Raw genomic sequence first — 22,311 nt, 5'->3', positions numbered from 1 at the left:
AGGAGAAGCAAGCAATATCCTTTCTCTCAGAAGCAGCAGAAGAAAACACTCTCATTTCAGACTCTCTGGTGTGAGGAAGGAATGTGCAGGTCTCGCTTTCACCTTGGTTCAGACACTCTTAGAGTACTTGCCAAGAGTTCAGGGACAAGAGCATGTAATAGTAAAAGGATATTAAAAAAAAAAAAGAAGCTTGCATGTCTGACAATAAGCACTAATTTTTTTTCATTATCAGATGTTACATTCTTGTGACAGTATGAAAAGATGCCACAGAAACGATGACACAAGACACTATTCTGCTGCAAGATAACCATTTCCAGATAAATATATCTTATGAAACGAGGTTCGAAGTTTGCATAGAAATTTAGATATTTTATAAAAATGCATTACAACACAAAGGAGCTTTTTACAACATTCATATGAAAGGTTTAAAAAGAGATTAAAATTACGTCCTTGGAAAGGCATATAGCCTTGTCAAGAAAAAAAAATTCTACATTAACCCCGTGTAGGAAAGTTGTACTTTATCTGTATTTCAAAGGCTATAAAGAACCACTTTAATCAACCTACTTGACTTTGGGGACTTGCACGTCTCACTGAAACTCATGAAATCTGGCATAGTGTGGTTTCCAGAACACAAAAGCCTTTAATCTGTAACCCGGCACTCTTGTACATTCAAATCCTGATACTATCTCCTTGTTAGGAACTAAAATTGTGAATTTATCCAAAATGGGATCTCATCTCGTCTAAATGATGTAGCCTTTGCAACAGTGACCTTTAACAATGGTTATACTCAACAAGAAAAGATTTTATGTCAGGAGCCAGTGGAAACAGTATATGTTAAAATTCTGATCTGATAGCACAGCCTTTTATTTTCCAGTTTTAGACAAGAATCCTTTGAACATTTCATTTGCTCTCTTGTCTAACATACCTTTGTTTCTTGCCTACAGAATGAACAGCAGGAAAAGGTAGCTGATACCCTTCTACAGACTATTTGATTGTCAGGTGTAATTAGTAACGCTATCTTTTAAGTAGAGGCATAGATTTTAAAACAGCTGGAACTGCCTACAAAGCCTCATTCTTAAAAAAAAAAATTATATACATACATTTATATAATAAAACATTTTTGCACAGGTACATTATTGCTTTACAGTGGTTGACGGCCCTCTACTTCCCTTCAGCTGCAGAACTAAAGGCTAAATGACCTGCCCATGTCTCCCGAGGCAGCTGTAGAACTGGGGCTGGAGCCGTGTCCTGCCCTCTGCCGCCTGCGTTGGGGCAGGATCCTGAGAACATCATTAATTCATGTGTTACTTGATAAATCCATTAGGTCAGCCTGGATTAGTCTATCGATCTCTCCAGTGCATTGCCACGTAGCCCTGCGATCCTCGCTGAGCAACTGAGATGGAAAAGCTCCCGAACGGGAAGGCTGGCAGAGAACCGCGCGCTGGGGATGAGCTGGATTGTCAGCACGGCTCTTCCCCAGGCTCTGCACCACGTTGGCTTCAACTGAGGAACCTGAACAGGTTTGTACAGCTGGGGAAAAACAGGCCAAAAGAACAACTGGTTGTGAAGCTTCACCGCCTCAAAGACCAACAGCGGTTTGATACCTTGACCTTCCTGAACTGCCGAAGCAGGGCTGGCGTCCCGCGTCTCACCCAGCATGGCAGGAGGAGAGCTTTCCAAATGCAGACTGTGTTGGTCTCCATACTCTCCAAAATCCCCATCTTCCTTAAAAGAGGGTGAAATTCCTTCATTTGTTGGAACATCAAGCCTCAAATCTTTCTTCAAAGTGCAAAGTAGCAAATAACTGTGCTGTTTCGAACAAAGCTTTGAAAACATATTTTTCCCCGATTTAAATGTAAACCAGACTAACAAAAATTGTGTGACAGAGTTAAGCTCCTAAGTGAGCAAAACATACTCCACGGGTCTGACTCATTTCTTGGTGAGATGTATATAGAGGGGGATGTTTTAATTCAGGTACCTGTAATAAAGTTTCATAAAGAAGGGCCTTAAGCTGATAAGTCTGGTTTAGGATTTTCTTATTAACTGCCCACTTCTTATAATGAGTTTTTAATTTATTTTTTTCAGATTTTAAGGCATATAAAAGCTGCTCATGCCTTTGGGATCTGAAGACAGATATTTGGGAAAGGGAGAATTTTAAGAGTACTGAAACTGAATTTTTTATGGACACTATAATCCTGGTATTGAGATTTTTAACAAGTTTCCTGCATAGCATAGCTCAGCCAGTCCGCATGCTGACTCTAGCTCAAACCTCCTCTGCACTGCAATTGAAATCTCTGTTGTTTAGCACACACGGGGATTTATTTATTTATTTTTATGACTAGACTCAAACACCACAATCAGATGGTGGAAAACCCACAAGGTCTGGTCATGAACAGGGTCTCTGACTGGACAGAGCATCCTTGTAGGAGAAAAGCATTGAAGAGTAACTTTTTATTCTAAAAGTGCTACTACTGCCGTTTAAAGATGTCATTTTCTGAGCTGGTGCCACAACGGCCAATTTCTTATGTCCTTACTGCTGCACAAAATGTAACAGCAATGCCTGTCGGTGGGGTGAGAGCTTGCACTCACAGGGATATTTGTGTGCCCCCTCCTGCTCCCCTGCGCTGTGGTTTTTACGGGAAGGGAATCGGGAGCGGGGGATTCGTCTTCACATTGCAGAGGTTGCTGAAGAGCCCTTCCAGTTTGCAGACAAACCCAGATGGTTCGGCTGCAGCACTGCCCTGAAGCAAGTAGAGGAAACCTGCCCTTCCAAGCTCACCTTCGGATGGAGTCCCTAAAATCATAGAATCATAGAATGGTTTGGGTTGGAAGGGACCTTTAAAGGTTACCTAGTCCAACTCCCTGCAATGAACAGGGACACCTTCAACTAGATAAAAATCTGGCATTACAGAAAAATGCATGCCCGCCTGCTTACAGTAATTCAGAGCACAGAATGAAGACTAAATTAAATGCTGTGTAATTCATCAGACTTGCCATGAGAAAGAGGCTTCTTGCTGAAATTTTGTTTACCACAGGAAAGTCAAAGTGCATATAGCAGAGAAGAGAAATGCAGTGAGAAATGGGAGGATATTGGATCAAAGAAAAGAGGGAGTCACTATATACTTGTAAATTTAGGAAGGAAAATGTTATTATTTCTGGTTTTTTTTGGCAATTAAAACATGTTATTGCACTAAGCTGAATGGTTTGAAAAACTCCACCATGCTTGAAAAAACTATGTGAAACCTTTTAACCATCCTCTCTGATTTTAACTCTGGTTGTTCTCTGTGTTCTGACCCTCTCTTTTACAATCGGGAAATGTTAAGACATCCTGGACAGTTAGAAATATTCAATAAGAGAAAACTCACAGCACTAACAAATCCTTTGCTAAATCTCCCTTTTTTTTCCCCAGCATGTCACTAAAGATTTCATAAGTGAAGTGTGCTTAATAAAACTCCAGATATATATCCTCTTAAAATGACATCCCTTGGAAGCAACTGTTTTTAAGGCAACAGAATACTGAAGAATTAAAAACCTGCCGACCCATGGAAGTTAGCCAACTTCAGAAGGGGATTTATTTCAGTGCCTTGCAATAATGGAGTTACAAAATGTATTTAAATTTCTCAGCCTCGCATCAATGCCTGAGATGCTGTGTACTTTTAAGATAATGAAATAACCCACTACCAGTGGGTATTTGCCTGGGACATCTGGCAGACATGGAGATGTACCTGCCAGGGCTGTGAGGACGTCATTCCTAACCAGGGACCTCCTGGATGGTGCTGGGTGTCTACACTCAGGCAACTGAACTGGGCCCTCCAAGGCCAGGTCTGGGCTCAGGAGGAGAATTAGGAGATTTAATATATATCCAAAAGCAGAAAGAGGCATACAATCTAGAACAAATCATTCAAATTTGAGAGAAATGCTACAGGTGGATAAATGTTAGACAAGAAACACTGATGTGGGTAGATACATGAGACATAGGAGCATCAATGTCTGATTTCTCCTTAAAATTTTAGCTAGACCAGAGATTATGGGAATGGCATCTAATCCACACACACATATCAGGTGGTGAAGACCACCGTGATTTCCATCACAGCACATCACAGGGCAGGAAGGGTATTTCTCTGTAGACATTTCCTTTGACTACGGAGATTTTGTCAGCAACACCTGGCTGTGTCACACCTTGTTGTGCACACATAGCTCACATATGTGTCCTGGCACCTCTTCCTCACTGGACAATTCCTCCACAGCACTATGGAAGGCATGGGCTGGGGATGTGGTCTATAGCTTCTCCCTCCGGATCCCATACCCATTAAACAGGGAAGGAGAAAGAAGAGAGAAGTCCCTGCTAAAAGAGACATCGCACCAGGAGATACAGCACCGCCAGATGTTGCAAATGCAACGGTTCATGACGAATGGGTTACGGCAAGCGATAGCTGATAGGGGCTGCCGTACCGCACAGGTAAGGGGTGGTCTTGCCAGCGTACAGATATCCTCTGTGTTTTGATAAGATTAACCTGACTGCATAAACCAGCAAAACAGCAGGCTAGCAAATCAAATGTCAAAACAAATTATTATGTATCACTGCGATGCCAATGATGGAAATGCACATGCCGCTCAACCCTATTAACGACAGCTACCTAAAAGCCCTGTAAAGAAAGGAGAACGTCGTGCTGTACATAACAGGTGAGCACATACGCATGAGGTATGTAGGCACAGAGGTTGTGCTGTTACTCCTGGATTTCAACCACTTACATGCTGAGAAGCAGGGCATGAGCAGCATCACGGGCTCTACCTCCCGTGCGGTGCTGTAGCTCTAATTTGCTGAGATTGTGCTCTCTAGCATCAAGAGAGGAGGTTACATTATTCTTGATTTTATACCAAGCAGTACATGTGTCCACTCTGAGACCAGTAGAGGGTTTTTTTTATATTCCCCCCCCCCCCCCTTTTTTTTTTGGTGACAGAAAATTGAAATCTGTAATGAAACTATCGTTCCCATTTTTTAAATCACTGGTCTTTGGCAATTTTAAACTCCAAGGTCTGAAAAATTCATTACTACTAACTTCCATCAAGGGTGTTCCTGAAACCGAAATTACTTAATCAACTCAATTTAGCTTCTTGTGTAGACCTAATTCAGAAAAACTTTATCTTCTTGAATTGTTATTGCAATTAATTTCCCCCCCTTCTTTTTCTGCAGCAGACGACATTTCAGTAATTAGATATTTTATAAAAATGAGTTATTCATTCAGGGTAGCTTTACTTTTATATTTGATTAATCATATTACCACTGAGGTCTGGGTTTTGTCTCCAAGGAAAGTTTAATGACCTCATTTTAATCTTTCTTTTAACCACCAGGCAGGTATCAATGAAGAGAAATAAAATTATCTTCTTTTTTTCTCTTTTTTTTTTTTTCTTTTTTCAATCTCAAGATTACATTTGATGTTTTTTTCTGTGTGACTGACCCATTTACAAGGAAGAATCTAGCTGATTCCAATTAGGTTCAGGACAGAATCAGGCTAAACAGAGCCCTGAACTGTGCCTTAATAACTAATGCTCAGTGTAATGGAGAGGAACCAGAACTGTTTCACCAAACGGCAGTTGGTTTAAAGCACTGTACATGATTAATTTGGTGATAATTTGAAAATGAATGTACTGAAGGGAAATAAACAAAACAAAAGCCACTGTAAATTTAGGTTTTGATTAATGGGGTCTATTAGTAAGAGACTTCTATCAAGGAGACCACATTTTTTTATATCAATGCATATATACCCACACAATGTAATGGAATAATTCATATAAACCACAATTTATCTGGGAGTAGAGACTGGGATATTATTGATGACAGTTTGCCTTGTATCAGTATCTATCTATGCTTTGAATTTACCTGTACGCATATCTATATTTGCGTCTTTGTATGTAGACATCTTTGTATCTATCTATCCATCTTGCAGACTACACGAAGTAGTCTTGAGGGCATTTCATCCTTTCTGTCATACGCTACACTAGTGTAAAGACTTCACAGAAATCACAGAAGGGGCTGATGCTCTTTTCATTAAGACACGAGGAATTATTGTTTTCTCATAAACTGAGAAATATCTTTCATTTTAGATGAAAGAGGTGATAAAATAAAGAGCAAAAGTTGAGTATCCACAAGAGAGTATGAAGCGTGTCTTGTTTTCCATAGCACGGCATTGAAAGGGCCTCCAGGCGCTTAAAGATGCTGTGCCTGGGAAGAGTCATACTGCTCACAAAAAATCTGCACCCTGAGTTGGGGATCTCGCTCATTCCTTATCAGAATCAAAACTGTGTAGGCATCACATCTCCTAAGCTCTGTTGGACAGGCTTGGAATTTAGGTAGGGATCCATCTCCAAAGGTCAGTTTGATTTGAAAGGCAGGTCAAGATGTAAATAATTTCTGTCAAGATGTAAATACTTTCCTAACCACAGCTAACCTGCAAGTCTGCAGCACCAAAGCCCCTGGCATTAGTGTGGTGAGTCCTGAGCAAGACCGAGACAGGATGGGAAGACAGAATATTGTTTCTGCTTGTGCTCTCTCCGTTTGTTTCTGCCACCTCTTGACCTAATGTCCTTAGTCTAATTCACTGCTCATGACAAAGGTTTTCATCAGGACCTGCAACGAGAGGCTGAAAGCCCATTTCAATTTATAAACACCGAGTTCTTATTTCGGAAAACTAAACTGATTTGTAGTTTTTAAAACTTCACCGACTATATATTTAATTGAAATGCACACAGAATTAGGTAGCCAAATGCTACTGGGCACATTTGATTCACTTGAATATAATAATTTATTTCGGTTAGATGATGACAGCTCTGTAACAGCCCAAGCTTTACTGCGTAGTTTGGCTGAGCTTTGTTTTGATTGGAAAATTGCAAGCGAACACAGTCACCTGGGATTTTCCATGAAAACACAATTGATTTTTAACGATAAAGCCTGTCTGCAGGACTGTACAGAACTCCTGGATTTGTTTTCAGCTGTAAAACAACGCAGTTCTGTAAATTTTCTCACCATGGTATTGGGTCTTTCCCCTTGCCAGCTCTGACCTGCGCTGTTCAGCTTGATTTCTGCCTCTTGTGACAACTGCCTCTAAATTATGCCACGGGCATAATTCTGATGATTTTAAAATACTGTAGCATCCAGGCTAATCTATATTGAAATGTCATTGTAGACCTTCTGAATGGCACAGGTGTAATGATGGGGACTGCGAGATCTGAATGGGCAACTACATACGCAGCTTTAGTCTATACGCTGGGAAATTAAGTACCAGGTGCTCAAGATTTAAGCCCTTGATCTTTTCCAGATCTGGACACGGGCCTGGGTCCTGGGAGATAGTTAGCTACCCACTTCCACTGGTTTTGCCTGGATCAGCACAGTAAGAGCTCTTTTTAGGAAGCCCTTGGTAGGCATCCTGGTCCATTTTTCTGTCTGCAGGAAATCCCATTCCTGCTGGGTCCTCCCTTCACAGGGTAAGATTAATTTGTAAAACATGAGCATGCATGTAAAAGGGATTTCTCATAATGCTCACATGTACTGAATCCTTCTGGATAGATCTGGCTATAAATGTGCTTAGGAAACCCCAAACTGCTGGCAGGCTGACTTGGTTTCCGATTTTGGTTTCCTACCACCATTAAATATCGTTTCTCCAAACCAGACCTATTTACATCTTTGCATCACAGTCACTTGGATGTCAGTATCTTTTAGCCTGAAGAAAAAGCTGAGGGATTTCTCTGCTACTTTGCTATTTTTGAACTCACTGTTAAGACCAGAGCTCAGCAGGATTTAACTCAGGGGGCTGGTGACCAGGTGAAGCATTCGCCCCAAGCTTTGCCACTTGCAAAAAAGTCACATTTTAACAGCTCACGTCAGCTATTTCTGCAGCCCTGGACAGTGTTGCTCTTGCACTGGTTGATGCACAGCTATATTTTGTCCTCAAACAGCATTAACACAAGAACAAATGCACACAGAACAAGGAGTAAAATTTTGGCTTATGCTTGTTTGCTTTTCCACACTTTTGGCACGTTTACAGAGCAGGAGGACTAAGCGAGTGCTACACCATGGCTGTGAAAAAGGCAAATTTGATCCTAGCAAATATTAGTGCTCTTGTTCAAGACACTGAAAAATCTCATCTGGATTACTATATACAAATTAGGTCAAAAGACAGAAATCTGAGCAGAGCCCGGTGCACAAGCAGGGTTAGCAAGATAACCAGGGGAACGGAAAGCTGTAATGTAAAAAGGGGTTGGATGAGTCTGGCTTGTTTAGCTTCGCAAAATGATGTGCACTAGTATATCAGGGTGGAGATGGGAAAGAAAATGGGAAGGAGACCTCAAAACAGGAGGAAGAACTATTTATGGTAGAGGACAATGCTAGCATGGCAGTGATGCACTAAGAGCCTGCTTCACTTCCAGATTCCAAAGCACTTTTCAGAGTGGGCTCATTAGCATTTTCCATAGTACTCGGAGGAACCAGAATATCTGCACAGACAAAGGACAGACATTTTTGGCAGTGCAGTGCCAAAACCAAAAAGCCCTTTCAACTTCGGTCTCTCTTCATGTCATATTGCCCATGAAGCACTGAGCTCTTCACTCTGCCGATTTCATTGCTGACTGATTCAGTCCAGTACAAGCCAGGTTACTAACTCAGTGTTACTGTTAGCAGCCAGAGATGAGTCTGATCTGACACTATTAATTAAATAGCCCAGTTAAAAACTGGCAAGAACTGCTTTTCATGATGTACTTGCAATAAGTACTTGCTCCTCCACTGATTAGCCAAATCCACTTTGCAACTAGATTAACCTTAGCCAGCAACACATCCCTTTCCGCTAGAATACGAGTATCTCTGTACGCATAGTGTTATTCTGTACCAGCTACTCTGAGTTCACAGTCAACCTTGTGCCAGACTGCCTTTCCCAGGCCAACAAGAGTCGCCGCTTCCCAGGCACCGTGAGCTGGGAAGCGCCCACCCATGCCCGACAGTCCGGTCCTAAACCTTTAGAGCTGGTCCTAATGGAAGTCAGCGCCGAGATTAGCCAGCAAGGCAACGCAGCGGGGAAGGGGATGCGGTCCTAGAGCTGCCTCTTTAAAACATGCTCCACTGGATTCAGCCTCGGAAGAGGAGATTCTCAAAGCAGTGCCAAAGGGCAAATTTTAAAGTAGCTTTGAATAAGACCTCCTAAGGCTCAGGAGCTTAAAGAACTTGAATAGCCCAGTTTCTTTCTTTCCTTTTTTTTTTTGTCTTCTTTTCTTATTTTTTCTTTTTTTAAGGAGAGGTTGATTGCCAGGCAGGTCTTCCCAAGAATCCACGAGCTCAACTAATCATGAGCACTTCAGCCCTGTGAAATAATATTTCCCTTAAACGGGCTACTATAAAAACAAGTTCTGCACAGTAGGCAAATTTAAAATAACTTTTAATTAACATTTAAGACACAGAAGTCTGATCATGCAAATTCATCTGCGTCTCCTCTCTGTGCCTGATTGTTCCTGATTGAATACGATAAAAATAGACTTTGTATGAATCAAGTGTAGGCATGGATTTCTTTAACTTCTCCTCCCCTCTGATTATGCATTTCCTTAGATAAAGTGGAAACCCTTGGATGGCTATTAACGGTATCATGGGTCAGACTGGAAAGGGCATCCTGCCTGATAGGAGTTAAAAGATTTCACTGGAATTAAAGGCATTCCTTCTGTGCGGAAAAAAGATGTCTCCACCTTGCATAAAATCTCACCTGAGACTATCCAGCACTGTTCTGTCTTGGCTGACTTTTAATCTCTGAAACACCAACACTAATTTCAGAGCACCTCCCCTGTATCTGAGGTGAGCATCTGGCCAGAGGCTCAGCTACAGATCTATATTCATACGGAAAAAAAACGCAACCCGCCTGCACACAAGAGATAAATATTTGAAGGGAGGCTGAGGAATTTCCACATAATTAAGACATGTCAGAGGACATGACCCTGTTGTGAGTAACAGCGACTGGATAACAGAGGGCACACTGATACCAGTACCCTTATCTTGTAACAGTAATGGAGCTAGTTTCCCAGTAGAACATCCTACAAACCTTTGCAACACAGTCCAGTTCAAATGTCACTATTTTACACCAGCTCATGATTTGGCAGATGCACAACCCACCAAAAATGCCACGAAAATGAACTAGCACAGCTAATCCCCAAGGACCGTGGAAAACTTGGGCATGGGAGATTAAAATACCTTTTTCTAAGGCATCTGAGCCAAAGCCTGTGGGCACGGGCTGGTTGGCTATGCTGTGGAGACGGCATTACCTCTGCTCACCCAGAATGAGTACCTCTGCTCTTCGGCAGAGGGAAGAATTGCCTCTTTACATTTATTTTTGCAAGCAACAATGTCACATGAAGAACACAACACAAAGAGCAGGCTGAAGTCCCTTAGCTAGCCAGAGGAGCGTTCCCTGGGTCACGGTCCTGCACTAAATCATTAACATTGCCCAAAATAGCTGCCTATGATGTTTATGGTGTTTCGCAGGATGCTCCACTCTTCTGGCGCAGATCTGATTGCTTCGCACTCTGGGGCAGTCTCTCATGAGACGTTTCCTCACTGTTAGCTGCTCTCTGATGCTTCTCGGCATGGCCAGATAGCATTTGCAGATCAAGAAAACATTCACCATCACAAAAAAAAGAGCTGGAAAGGACTAGAGGAGGTCAACTCGTCCTCGCTATGCCCCAGTGCCTCGCAGTTTGATGCGGATAGTCCTGGTTGTGACTACCAGGACTGGTCATGACTCTTGCTGATGGAGACTGGACTTACAGTTAACAGCAGACTTTAGTTCAAAACTGTTTTATCTAGAGACTGTGATTTCCCCCCCACCCCATATAATTTCAGAATTGTTTGTGTGAGAAGGTGGGGCTGCTTCTTCCCCTGCTCTTGTGCAGGACCTTCCCCCTGCCTTTCAGGTGATCTACTAGAGGGTATGAAAACCACATCAATCCATTTTCACATAAGCAAGCAATCATTCTGGAGTTTCACTGGAGTATCTTCAATTTGTACATTTAAGGATCTTCTGTGTGATTTTGCTACTCTTTTTCCACTTCTCATCTAGCACCCCATTTTGATCACAGCTCATCTGGTATTTTGGATGTCCGTTAACCAACATACCTCCACAGGTCATCCACTCGTGTGGACAAGTGATTTTGGTTCTCGTACACCTCTATCTGAACTTTCACACGTTCTGTGCATGCAGCCTCTTCACCCCCCTGCACGGCGTGCTCAGCTATGGACGTGACCTGACTTTGACCATCGCAGTGGCTGTTTTCTTCTCTCCCGTCCCGTTGTTAAATTTTACACAGTAACATTAATTCCTGCTGCTGAATACATGAGCTGTGACACCAGCATGGTGCAGTGTCCTCCTGAGCTACATTCTTATCCAGAAACGATTAAGTCTAAAACCACCCTGGCTGAATGACAGGTAATTTAGGAGCGCTATAGGGTGGGCCTTTGTATGTGTCTATGCTGAATATAGTTGCTTGAGTTCCTTTCATCTGGCAGCTTTCCAAGAGCAAACCACAATTTCAGTTATTCAGCCTATTTTGTTTTTACAACAGCATCTCAATGCAAAAGTATTTAAAATAAAAATATACTGTATCTCTCCAAACAGTGCCCACTCTTAAAAGAGACCATGGGCTTTCTTAGCCTCTGAGGAGCTGTAGATTTCCTGGAAAGAGATTTTCGCTATTTTTTAGAGGTGTTAAAATGCAGATCAGACTATCTGACGACAGCAAGGAGATTCAGCTCAGGTTTAAAGAGACTGATCAGCCTGATGCTGTTCTCCCTGTCAGTCAGGGAAAAACCGTATTATACTTTCATACTCACGTGAAATTCATCCTGGCTATATGTGGGAGTATATCAAAGATATTTGTTTCCACAGAATCAGAAAATATTGTTGTAAAACACCCTTGGTTTTCAGATCTTTATTAAGTCCCATGTGCTACTGTGTAAAGCCCTTCGGCCCTTGCAAAACTCTTTCTTCAGTGATTGAAATTAGAGAAATAATGGTACACATCAACCCTGCTTAGAGGAAGAGTAGCATTTTCTAATCCATTTAAGACAATCCTATGGGTAATTCTCTTGATGGCTTTTATTCCTTCTAGGTCTAACACACACCAAGACATTAAATACTCAGAATTCACCTGAAAGCAAATTTCCATTATCTTACCTTCCATCAGATTCAGCTTTGTAAAGTGTTTCGGAAAGACATTAAAATATACCACATCTGGAGAGATGCTGCCCTCCAGAAGGCACTGATGTGCATGTGTGACTAATCCTGACACAGCTCACCCTGCTACCCGAAACCTCACCTCCTAAAATGCATTTGGACACAAGGACCAGGCAAGCTGGGTCATCTGGAACAACCTGTGCTTAAATGACGTGGCCACTTGATGTCACTCCTTTTTCACTCAACTGTAGGTTAAAGTAATATTTCCCTGACAGAATAAGGTCCCCCCTGCAAACACTAGCAAGCTGGGGGATGCGTGCTGCTGTGGTGAAAAGTCTCATGGCCTGAGACACACAAAACTTTAAGACTGGCTGCTATAAAATTTTCAAGAGAGAACGATCCCATGCTGGCAGAAGAAAGGTCCACATGGCCCAAGACTTGTATCAGATTTTTATGGCTCTTCACAACCGTATGTATCATACTTAAAGAGATATTTAATGACAACTTTACAATACAAAGCTCAGAATATTCACTATGGCAGATAGGAAGCACATGTGCTGCTGTTAAACCCACCCTACACTCACTGGAACAGCAATGCAGGCTGCAGAATGAGGCCTAGATCCGAAAATGTATTGTGTGCCGCTTTTTCTCTTCATTCGGGAGGAATTTAGTGACTTCCTTTTTCTGAGAATCTAGGTCCAAGTCACTTCGTCGGAAAATGCTGGCACTGCTCGGGAGCTGAGCACATCACACCCATGAGCCTGGGTCCTGATGGCCATGGGAGGCAAGGACCCAGGCTCCCCAGCTGGCGTGGAGCCCATTTGGGTCCTTGGTGGCATAAATTGGGCTCTGCATGACTTCCTTGAGTTCTGCTATCTATCTGTAGTTTGTAAGGGCGTAACTAAGGGGAAACTTGGGTACTACACTAATAAATACTTGCAGACCCTTTAAGATGGAATGAAAATTCAGAATAACGTAAATAAAAACATTCCTCAAACGATGTTCGGTGACTTGGGCACAATGCAGTTAGACTTGCTGTATTTTTAAAGATTTGGTGTCAGTTTAAGACACATCATTTACTGCTCCTTGTTGACCCTCATATGAATATAGATTGTGGATACACAATGATTTCTCATTTATTAGCATGTAGACCTTTGTACTGCTCTGCGGTTTCTAAAATTACTATGCACATTTCAGATGTTCTGCATCTAAGTATTATGAAGGCTGGAAAGAGCCAGACCACATCATTTCACCTTCTAACTCTTCATTTTTACCTTAGCCAGCTCCAAAAATTTGTCATTTGCAATCTCTTATTTTTTCCCCTTGTCCCCTAGTAATAGCAACTTGGAGCACAGGAGAACAGAATAGAGAATTACTGTACTAATATAAGAAAGATCTTTAACTGATTAAAACCAGATGCACCGAAGAATGTCTACACGTTTACTGCCAGCAAGCACAAATACATCTGTTAGAGCTATCGGTGAAATACAAATTTTACCGGATGCCTGTTACCATTCTGAGTATTTACTGCTTCCTTGAAATCATATCCAAGCTACTAAACCCAAAATATCTCTTACTGTTCAGGGTTTCACTCATATGTAATAACAACTCTGATATGTCTACAGCCAATTGCTGTGAAACAACTGTATCCTCTTTGGTGCAATCAGACATAGTCTGTTTGCTACATTATTTCAGCTCCTTTAGTACCTCAGCAAAATTGGTCGCCAAATAGTTTTGCTAGTTCATGAATCATTCTGCTTTTCCTTTTTTCCTCCTTTTTCCACCCTGAAAGTCTTTGTTCCACGGTTATCTATCAAGTTCCTCCTATCTGCCAAACCGGCTAAGAGAGACGACCGATATAAACATCCATGAATTACAAACACGTTGTGTGTCCATGCATCACTGTGCTGATGTATTGATACTTACAGTGCTGGTAGTGAATTCGGGTGGGTTGTCATTCACATCTGTCACCGTAATGATCGCTGTTGCTGTGTTTGAGAGACCATAGTTAAGATTTCCTTCCATATCTGTGGCTTGAACAATGACTATATACTGCTGAACTTTCTGGAAAAAAAAAAAAAAAAGAAGAAGAAAAGATGAGAAACAAAAATGCATCTGGTGAAATGCCTTGGTTTATTTTCCGTATACAAGTGCAATCTTTAAGCAGACTAAGAAGTTAATCTGATTCAAAACATTAGTAAAAAAGACAGATAAAATTTTCTATCATGTTTTTGAAGGGATTTTTGCATAGATTGGTGGATATCACCTGTTTTATGGGAAAATAAAAATCTCATGGGCAAAGTTCCTTGGTTGAAACAGACATTTTTGTTAATTTTTAAGCATTTTCAGCAACATTAGTTTCTGTCTTCTGAAAACCACTAAAAATTTTGCTAATGTGTTTTCACTGAAAACATCACTAAGAACATTATACCCGCAAAATTGACAGCAACAATGCCTGGCGGCCCTCCAGCTCGTTCTGCTCACACAGTTCGATGCCCACAAAGCATTTTCATACTTAAAATACTCCCCATGTTTCAATCTTTTACACAATCTTGGTAAATAAGGAGAATTTAAGTCTTGTATGAAAAAAAAAATATTCAATGCAGTAAACAGCAGTTCAGCAGATCTGATTTAAATTCCTGAGCACCCCAAACAACGCGGTTCTCAAAAAGCCTCAGAGCCAGCCATAAAAATCACTCATTAAAGTTCTTCTAAAAGATGCTGTATGTCAATGCAACTGGAAAATAAACTTGAATAAAACAGGAGAGGGCGTCTGATCTTGCACGTGTCTACATCTCTCTGGGATGTCCCTTTACTTCAGAGTATCTGCCTGCACTGAGAAAAGCCTCCTAATCTTTAAAACTGGCCTCAACAATAAACTTTCATTTGGGTCTGCAGAATTTACTATTGATGTCTACTCTTGTTGTGCTCAGGGTACACAGGGCACTTTACAGGCAGATGTGAAAGCAAAGCTCTTTTCCTGAAATACAGGCAAAGGGATGCGCCGAGAACCAGGGAAGGATCCACCGAAAACTGGCGTGACTCAGGGCAAAGCTAAACATTACGCCCTGTTTCTTAAGGTCTAAGGTGCAATTACAGTTGCGAGCCAAGACACAAGGACTAAACGGCTCTGACGGCACATCGGAGAGCCCGAAGGGTGTGAAAACCAAAGGGAGGCACAATGTCATGCAGAAAAAGCTTTTTCCAAAGCCAAGTTGAGGGACTTCACCGGGAGGAGAGACCTGCCTCGTGCTGGATCGCTCCCGCTCTTGGAACACAGCGTAGGTACTCGAGGGCTGCTCCCTTTGTGTGCCGATGTTACAAGCATGTGTAAAATGTCAAATGTCCTTTGAAATTTCAAAGGGCAAGAATTAGGTCAATTAGGTCTCTCTACTCCTATATAAACATTCTTGAAGTGCTGTAATGGGCTTAATTCTTTAATTCTTCTGAGTTGCTAGAATAACAGGGATCTGATTTTTAGCTTTATCTTGATTCCAGGACTTTTAATTGATAGATATTACCCTGCTAAATTGACAAGACATCACACACAGGGATCCATCAGCACCTTGCAACTGGAATATATTATGGAAATGCACTTTCATTATCTCTTGCTACCTTGTATAATAAAACATGAGGGAGAAACTATTGTTAGCCCTTGTTTTTCCTCACACAAAAAGTTGCCGTTCATTACTCCATTTGTAAAACACCCGGTAACTGTAAGGCTGAAACATCCTTATTGATGAACGTATTTCTATTTCATATTTAGTTTTTCCTTCCTTATTCTCTCCTACAGACAACTTGGGAGGCTGACAGAAGTATTCCTGAACAGGCCAAATACTAGTGAGCCACATTAGGTTTAAACCATAGAAGGGGGGGAAGATATTTAAGAAAATAGTGGCAATCAGATTCCACATAAATTAGAAAAACAGGTCAGAGGCCCGCATGAGAGACTCCATTTCAATAGTGCACTTAAATGGCAAAGCCACCTCTAACGTTCCTCACTGCAGTGAGACAGAGACACGTAATTCACAGCATTATTTCCGATTTGATGGTGTAGCTGTCGCACATTATTGTAAAAGCTTCAGTGCTTCGGCAGCGACCGCAGGAAAAAAAATGTTCCTTCCTTTCCGTCAGCTGAGAAGGCGATGAAACAGCCTCCATTGGCGGGGGTGCTTCTTTCTTAACTTGGCGTTTTTCTATTTTACCGTGTTTGCAGACTGACCGACCTCTTTACAGCTGCTGGGCTCCCAGGTCACGCTCCCAGGTGTGCCCAGCGGAGCAAGCTGGGGCTGTCGCGGCAGCGTGCCTCCAGCTAGGGCACGGCAAAGGCAGCTCCGGTTCTGTGTCAAAAGCAATTCTGAAACTCGTGACACTGTTATGCAAACTTTAATCTGAACTCCGAGAACAAACTGCAGACCTTGGGTAAGGTCACACTCTGTCTGCACAGCACTTATTCATACCGGGACCCAGCCTGCAAACCTCCCACTGCTTTCAGCTCCTTTCTAGCTTGCTTTATTCACTTCTTAACCAAAACTTCCCTGGAAAAATGAATCCTCTTGTACAAGATGGGGTAAGGGACTAGAAAGCCTCATTTAAAAGTTTTAACTTCACGATTTTACTGCTTAGTAAATTATACATACTATGATGACACACATACGTGTGTGTGCATGCTCACGGGCCCTGTCTTATCAATCTCAGGTTTACAATAAAGTGTTTTTTACTTAACAAAGCACCTTTCACTGAGCATCACAGCACTGTGTTAATAAAAACCCCCACACAAATTCAGAACACTAAATTAAAGAAATTTAAAAGAAAGATTACATCAATCAGATAATACAATGCCAAAAATGAAAATGCCCAGAATTTAGTAACGTACAAATGTACCGGCCACAAAGAGCTGGTGCCTAGGGATGGGAAGAGGGGACGGATGGCAAAGGAGCGCTGCACGTGTGCAAGCAAGTGCAGGGTGTCCAAGCCTAGTGAGAAAATGTGAGGGATTATACCAGAACTCAAATGGATGGAGCAATCAGGTAGGATCGTTATGGGCATGCACATGTTTAAGATGGGCAGTATATCTCAGGATATTGGAGACAGCTGCAGCAATCAGGGACATGCGAGAGGTGAGCTGCTGGTGGAAACTTAGAGACACCACCAAAGTTGCACTGATTTCTGTCAGCTTAAGACATAAGTATTGCTTTTAGAGCAAAAGTGCAATCTGATATGGAGAAAGGCCTTGGTTTGTACATAAAGTTGTACAAAACACAAAGATATGTAAAAAATAGAATAGAATGATAGAAATATTTAGGTTGGAAAAGACCCTTAAGACCATTGAGTCCAACCGTAAACCTAACACTGCCAAGTCCACCAAATGGAAGTAGCCTGACATTTGTCAAACCTTTAGGCACTTGGTTGGCACCCACATCCAGCTCCATCCGAAAGGCTCCAGCGTGGGCATATAAGGGTGCTGCTTTCAAGCACCTAGTTTTAGTTTACAACTAATTCAATCTTCAGTGAGATTGGCCCCAGCAGATAACAAATTACTGATTTTTTTGTTTTTCTGTAGCTAACCTTTTTGCTTTTGTGCATTAAGCTGATTTTATTGAACTATTCAATCAATTTCAATTTCAACATGTCCTTCCAATTTGTCACAACATCTCCAGGGGCATCTTAGTTTGTTGTCCTAATATTATTATTATTGTTACAACTATTTAAAAAAAAAAAAAAAGGCAGCCCCAAGCATGAGAGACATTTTCTTGATGGCATTTTGATCATACGGAATAATTCTCATATTCTCTTTCTTTACAAAAATGACATTTTAACTAGCACAGGGCAGAAACCACAGCACAGAGGTAACACAAGACAGTCGTAACCCAGAGAAATGAAACAGTTACTATATGTTTGTTCTGATGGTGATGCTGCAGAACTAAAGAAATGAGCCTCTGCCCTGAGGGGGTGTAGACTAAAAAGCCAGCCCCAGTGAAGACCCTGGAAGATCCAGTGGCCAGTATTTTTAATAAATCTAACAAATCTTCAAGCTAGAGGAAGTAAATGTGCTGCTTCTACTTAAGCCAAGGAAAAAAACCCTCATCTTGATAAGTGCAGAGCTTTTAGTCTGACCTAAAAACTAAGAAGGGCTTTTGAAGGAAAAAAATATGAAGGAAAGAATAATTAAAGGAACTGTGGCAGATCTAATCTGTCTGCTCGTGCCAATCATCTGATACAGTGCCACAAAGAAATACATCACCTAAATTCCAGAAGATGGGAACCAACTGAAGAAAATCGGTTAAGCTGGTTAATGGGAAGCTGATCAAGGGCTTGGTTAAAGAGAGTGCAGTGCCTTGTACAAGAAGAAATAACAGCTTGGAAGAAAGGTAACCTGACAATTAAATAACAGAAACGAGATGTGATTTCATAGTACAAAATACAAGATAACGCAGCAAGGGACCAATAACAAAACTTTTCTGGAAGCTGGTTTATTGGACACAAGCAAGGAGGCCCGGCACCACGTCCCAGCAGCTCCCTGCCGCCAAGCAAGACACAAACGCCGTCGGGAAACGCATCGTGTGCGGTATTAGCATTGCAGATACGGCAATATTAATTCCTTGTGCCAAGCACCGAGGGCTCATCGGGATGCTGTGCACAATCCAGGTCCCTTGTATTCACTGCTGAGCAACCCGGACCCGACCAGGTGCCGGCAGTGAAGAGCCCATCACTGGAGAAGAGCCTAGAAGAGCTTGGCTTGTTTAGTCTAGCAAAATTAAGGCTGATAGCAAATATGATTGCTGTCTATAAATACATCAGGAGGATAAACACTAGGGAGGCAAAGGAGTAATTTAAACTAAAGGACAATGTTGACACAAGAACAAATGGGTATAAACTGGCCGTGAGTAAATTTAGGCCGGAAATTAGTAGGTCCCTTCACCACTAAAGGAATGAGATGCTGGAGTGATCTAATACAGGGTCTGGGGAGCAAAAATGTTCAAAAGAATATATCAAATTAGGGATAAAATTCTTTTGGTCTAGGTAGAAATTATGACAAATTGAGCTAAAGCAGAAGTCAGATCTCACCATTCTCTGCGCACAAACAACTTCTCAGGAAGAAAAGGAATAAAACCCCTTTCAGTCCAAATACTACAATATGTTTCTGTGAAAATGGTTTAAGACTTAACACCAATCGATATCACTGAACCAAACCATTCCATCGGCACACACAAAGGAATAGGTGCCCCAAACAAAATTACAGTTATTGCAAGCGGCTCTTCCCATCAAGGTACAAGCTGGCGTGAAAGACACCATCTCAAATCCCCAGCCGAGCTGAGCACGGTCTTGCCGAGAGAGGTTATGAGCTAAAGTAAATCATATTCAGAGTCTAAACAAAGTATTTTAAAATGAAGTCCTACCAAGGAAGGGCTAGCTGCAATCCCAGTTTTCAAATGTGCATGCACAGTATTTTTAGGAATATGGCTATTTCTGGTTTACGCATGCAATTATTATAAATCACACATGAGCTGGGTAACTGTCTATACCAAAGTCCAGAAATGCAGTAATTATGTGATTAAATTAATCTGCATTATGGACAAAGGGTTTGCAAAATTAGGACCTACATTTTCAAAGCTCTGTACAAATATTGTCCAATTAATTACCACTTCCTGAGAAATGTATGACTAGCTAATTTTAGCATCATGTCTGGTAAAGCAAATAAGGTTACCAGGATTTTGCCGTAGGATGTACTGAACAGGAATCTATTGGTGAAGGCGACAGAAAATCTAAATCCTATTTCCTCCCATGGCTATCCTCACAGCTTCTTTATATTTATGTGTTTTTTCCATCTCCCCTTACTTTTGCAATACCAATGAGAAGAATATAGGATGTTCTGACTTGTTTTCTAAATCATTTATTTACATGCTAGTGAAGTTTTAATGTTCACTTTTTTTGGTATAAGATAGTTGGTGGTGAACACACTAGTAATAAATATCGTACCAGAGCCAGGAAAGCTGATTTGAAAACAAATAAACTCCCCCCAAACATTCACTTGACTCTAACAGAAATACTTTTCCCAAAAAGATCTAACAAGCTATCATTTAAACAAAGCTCCCAGGCAGACCTTTTAAAGCATTTATCCCTTAATACTCCCTACTTAGCCACGGTTAAATACGAACACGGATTTCCAGAAGAAAGCCCTATTCTGGGAGCTCAGTGAAGAAGGCAGCTTTCACAGAACAACCAGAGCAGCCAACACCTTTCGCAGTTCCCCCCCCAGAGACAGTGGTGGTGCGGAGTGAGCTTCATTCATGTGCCAGAGTCGAGCAGCGCCTTTGATTTAACTTGACCTTTTCATCTCTTACATATAGTGCCGCATCATGTCACGTATGCGGCACACTCGGCAGACATCAAACCCGGGGTCCATGAATCTTAATGCACAAGCTGCTGCTGCCCGAGCTAAAAAGATGCGGTTTTGCTCCATCTCAACCTCGCTACACAGGACCAACTACTATCAGAGGCGTTTCATGCTCCTGCTAGGACAGGGCTATAACAACGGAGGGGACCCTTTTTAAAATGAACTGGGCTACTTACTCAGTGCTGCACAACCATGAACAGTGAAGCAGACAGACAGGTTTATTTTCTCCATTTGGCTGGGGTTATATTGGCTTTTCTTCCAGCATGGCACAGTGTTCCCCATCCGTGAGCATCTGGCACATCTGATTTTATGAGCTACCTGCGACTGCAGAGCTCTCAAGCAGGGGCAGTGCCTTGGTCTAACTCTAGCTCGCAATGCGCAGTTTACTCTCCTGGAAACGGTGGTGTGTTAATTAAGCTGGCTTTCTTCCTTAACGAAGGTGTCGATCTGAAACACCCTGGCCTCTGACATGCAAGTCTGACCCCATGAATACCTGCTACCATCTAACCGAACCTGCCTGTCATCCAGATATGGAAGAACGCCTCCGGCTCAGGAAAAGCCTTGATCCCACCATCTACAGCTCTTCAAGTCGCACTTCGTAGCACGTTCCCACCTCTCCAGTGCCATTAAAACCAAGGCTACAGCTCTGCCCGGCTCCTTGCCACCACTGCATTTCAGCCTGGTGGCATCGCACGGAGAACCAGAGGGTGGGAAAGCCGGCACACGCTGAGCAAACATCTGGGGGAGATGTTCCTCTGCTGTTCTCAAAGGGTGAAGCACCCCCACACTAAGGGCCATCCCCAGCTCACACATTGTTCCGCTCCCACGCACACCATACTTAACTGGAGTTTAAAGCGGAGGATGACTCCTCGTGCTAACCCTCCACATGGCGGAGAATTTCTGCCAGCAGCGCTTAGCATGTGTGACTCAGAAAGAAGGAAAATATTTATCCAGGAGTCGTTCTGATGAGCACTTCTAGTGTTTGCTCTGACTCACCGGCCGAAGCACCGGCGGTTTTCACCCACACCACCAGGCTGAAAGAGCTGTTCTAGAAATCTTCAGAAATCAGCCTAACACGTGCCAATTTTTTCTGAGACAGATAAAGGTCCAGAGACCACAAGCCAACCTCAGGATTTTCATTTGGCACTGCACCTGTAGTGACAATCGGCCTTTAATAGCTTTCACCTGGCAGCCTGATTAACAACCAGCAATTAAACTTTTTTTTAACACTTCTCCTCTCAGCACCTGAGACCTCTAACCCATGGGATCTCACACCTTATACTACTCATCTTTTTCTTGCTTAAGCTACTGCACTTTAAGATAGTATTTTAATGTGTTACAATTTACACATTTTAACCCATTCAGGACCAGCAGACAGGCAATCAACTCTCGCAGCTTCTCCCAGGGTGGGTGTTGAATCTCCCATGTAGGTGTAAATGGGACCTGCTCCAGCTTAGCAGCTATTTTCTCTTTCGTGTGAGGGCTTCTGAAAGCAAAACAGCTTCTGGTGGTGGGTACAACACCCGGCAATAGCAAACTGAGCTTTCATATGAAAGCATGAGAAGTGCTTTAAAAGTTACCTGAAAGAAAGCGAATATGATCTTTTTATCACAGAGAGGTTATAAAATCAAAGGACGCCAGAAAGCCTTTCAGGAGTCTACTCTGTTTGGCCTTTTAGTAGTGTGAGACCAAATAGTTCACTGGCTGTTGCCC

The 22,311-nt window shown here is 42.1% G+C and overlaps 1 protein-coding gene across 1 annotated transcript in view; it reads right to left on the bottom strand.

Moving 5' to 3' along the window:
* CDH4 (cadherin 4) overlaps positions 1 to 22,311 on the bottom strand; it is a 465,783-nt gene that overhangs the window by 32,414 nt on the left and 411,058 nt on the right. The window contains exon 8 of the mRNA XM_075020374.1: positions 14,127 to 14,264. Within this exon, the coding sequence (XP_074876475.1) occupies positions 14,127 to 14,264 (138 nt within the window). The remainder of the gene's footprint in view (positions 1 to 14,126; positions 14,265 to 22,311) is intronic.

This window comes from Buteo buteo, chromosome 2 (genome assembly GCF_964188355.1).
Source record: "Buteo buteo chromosome 2, bButBut1.hap1.1, whole genome shotgun sequence".
Lineage (NCBI taxonomy): Eukaryota > Metazoa > Chordata > Aves > Accipitriformes > Accipitridae > Buteo > Buteo buteo.
This window is presented reverse-complemented; position numbering and strand designations above follow the sequence as displayed.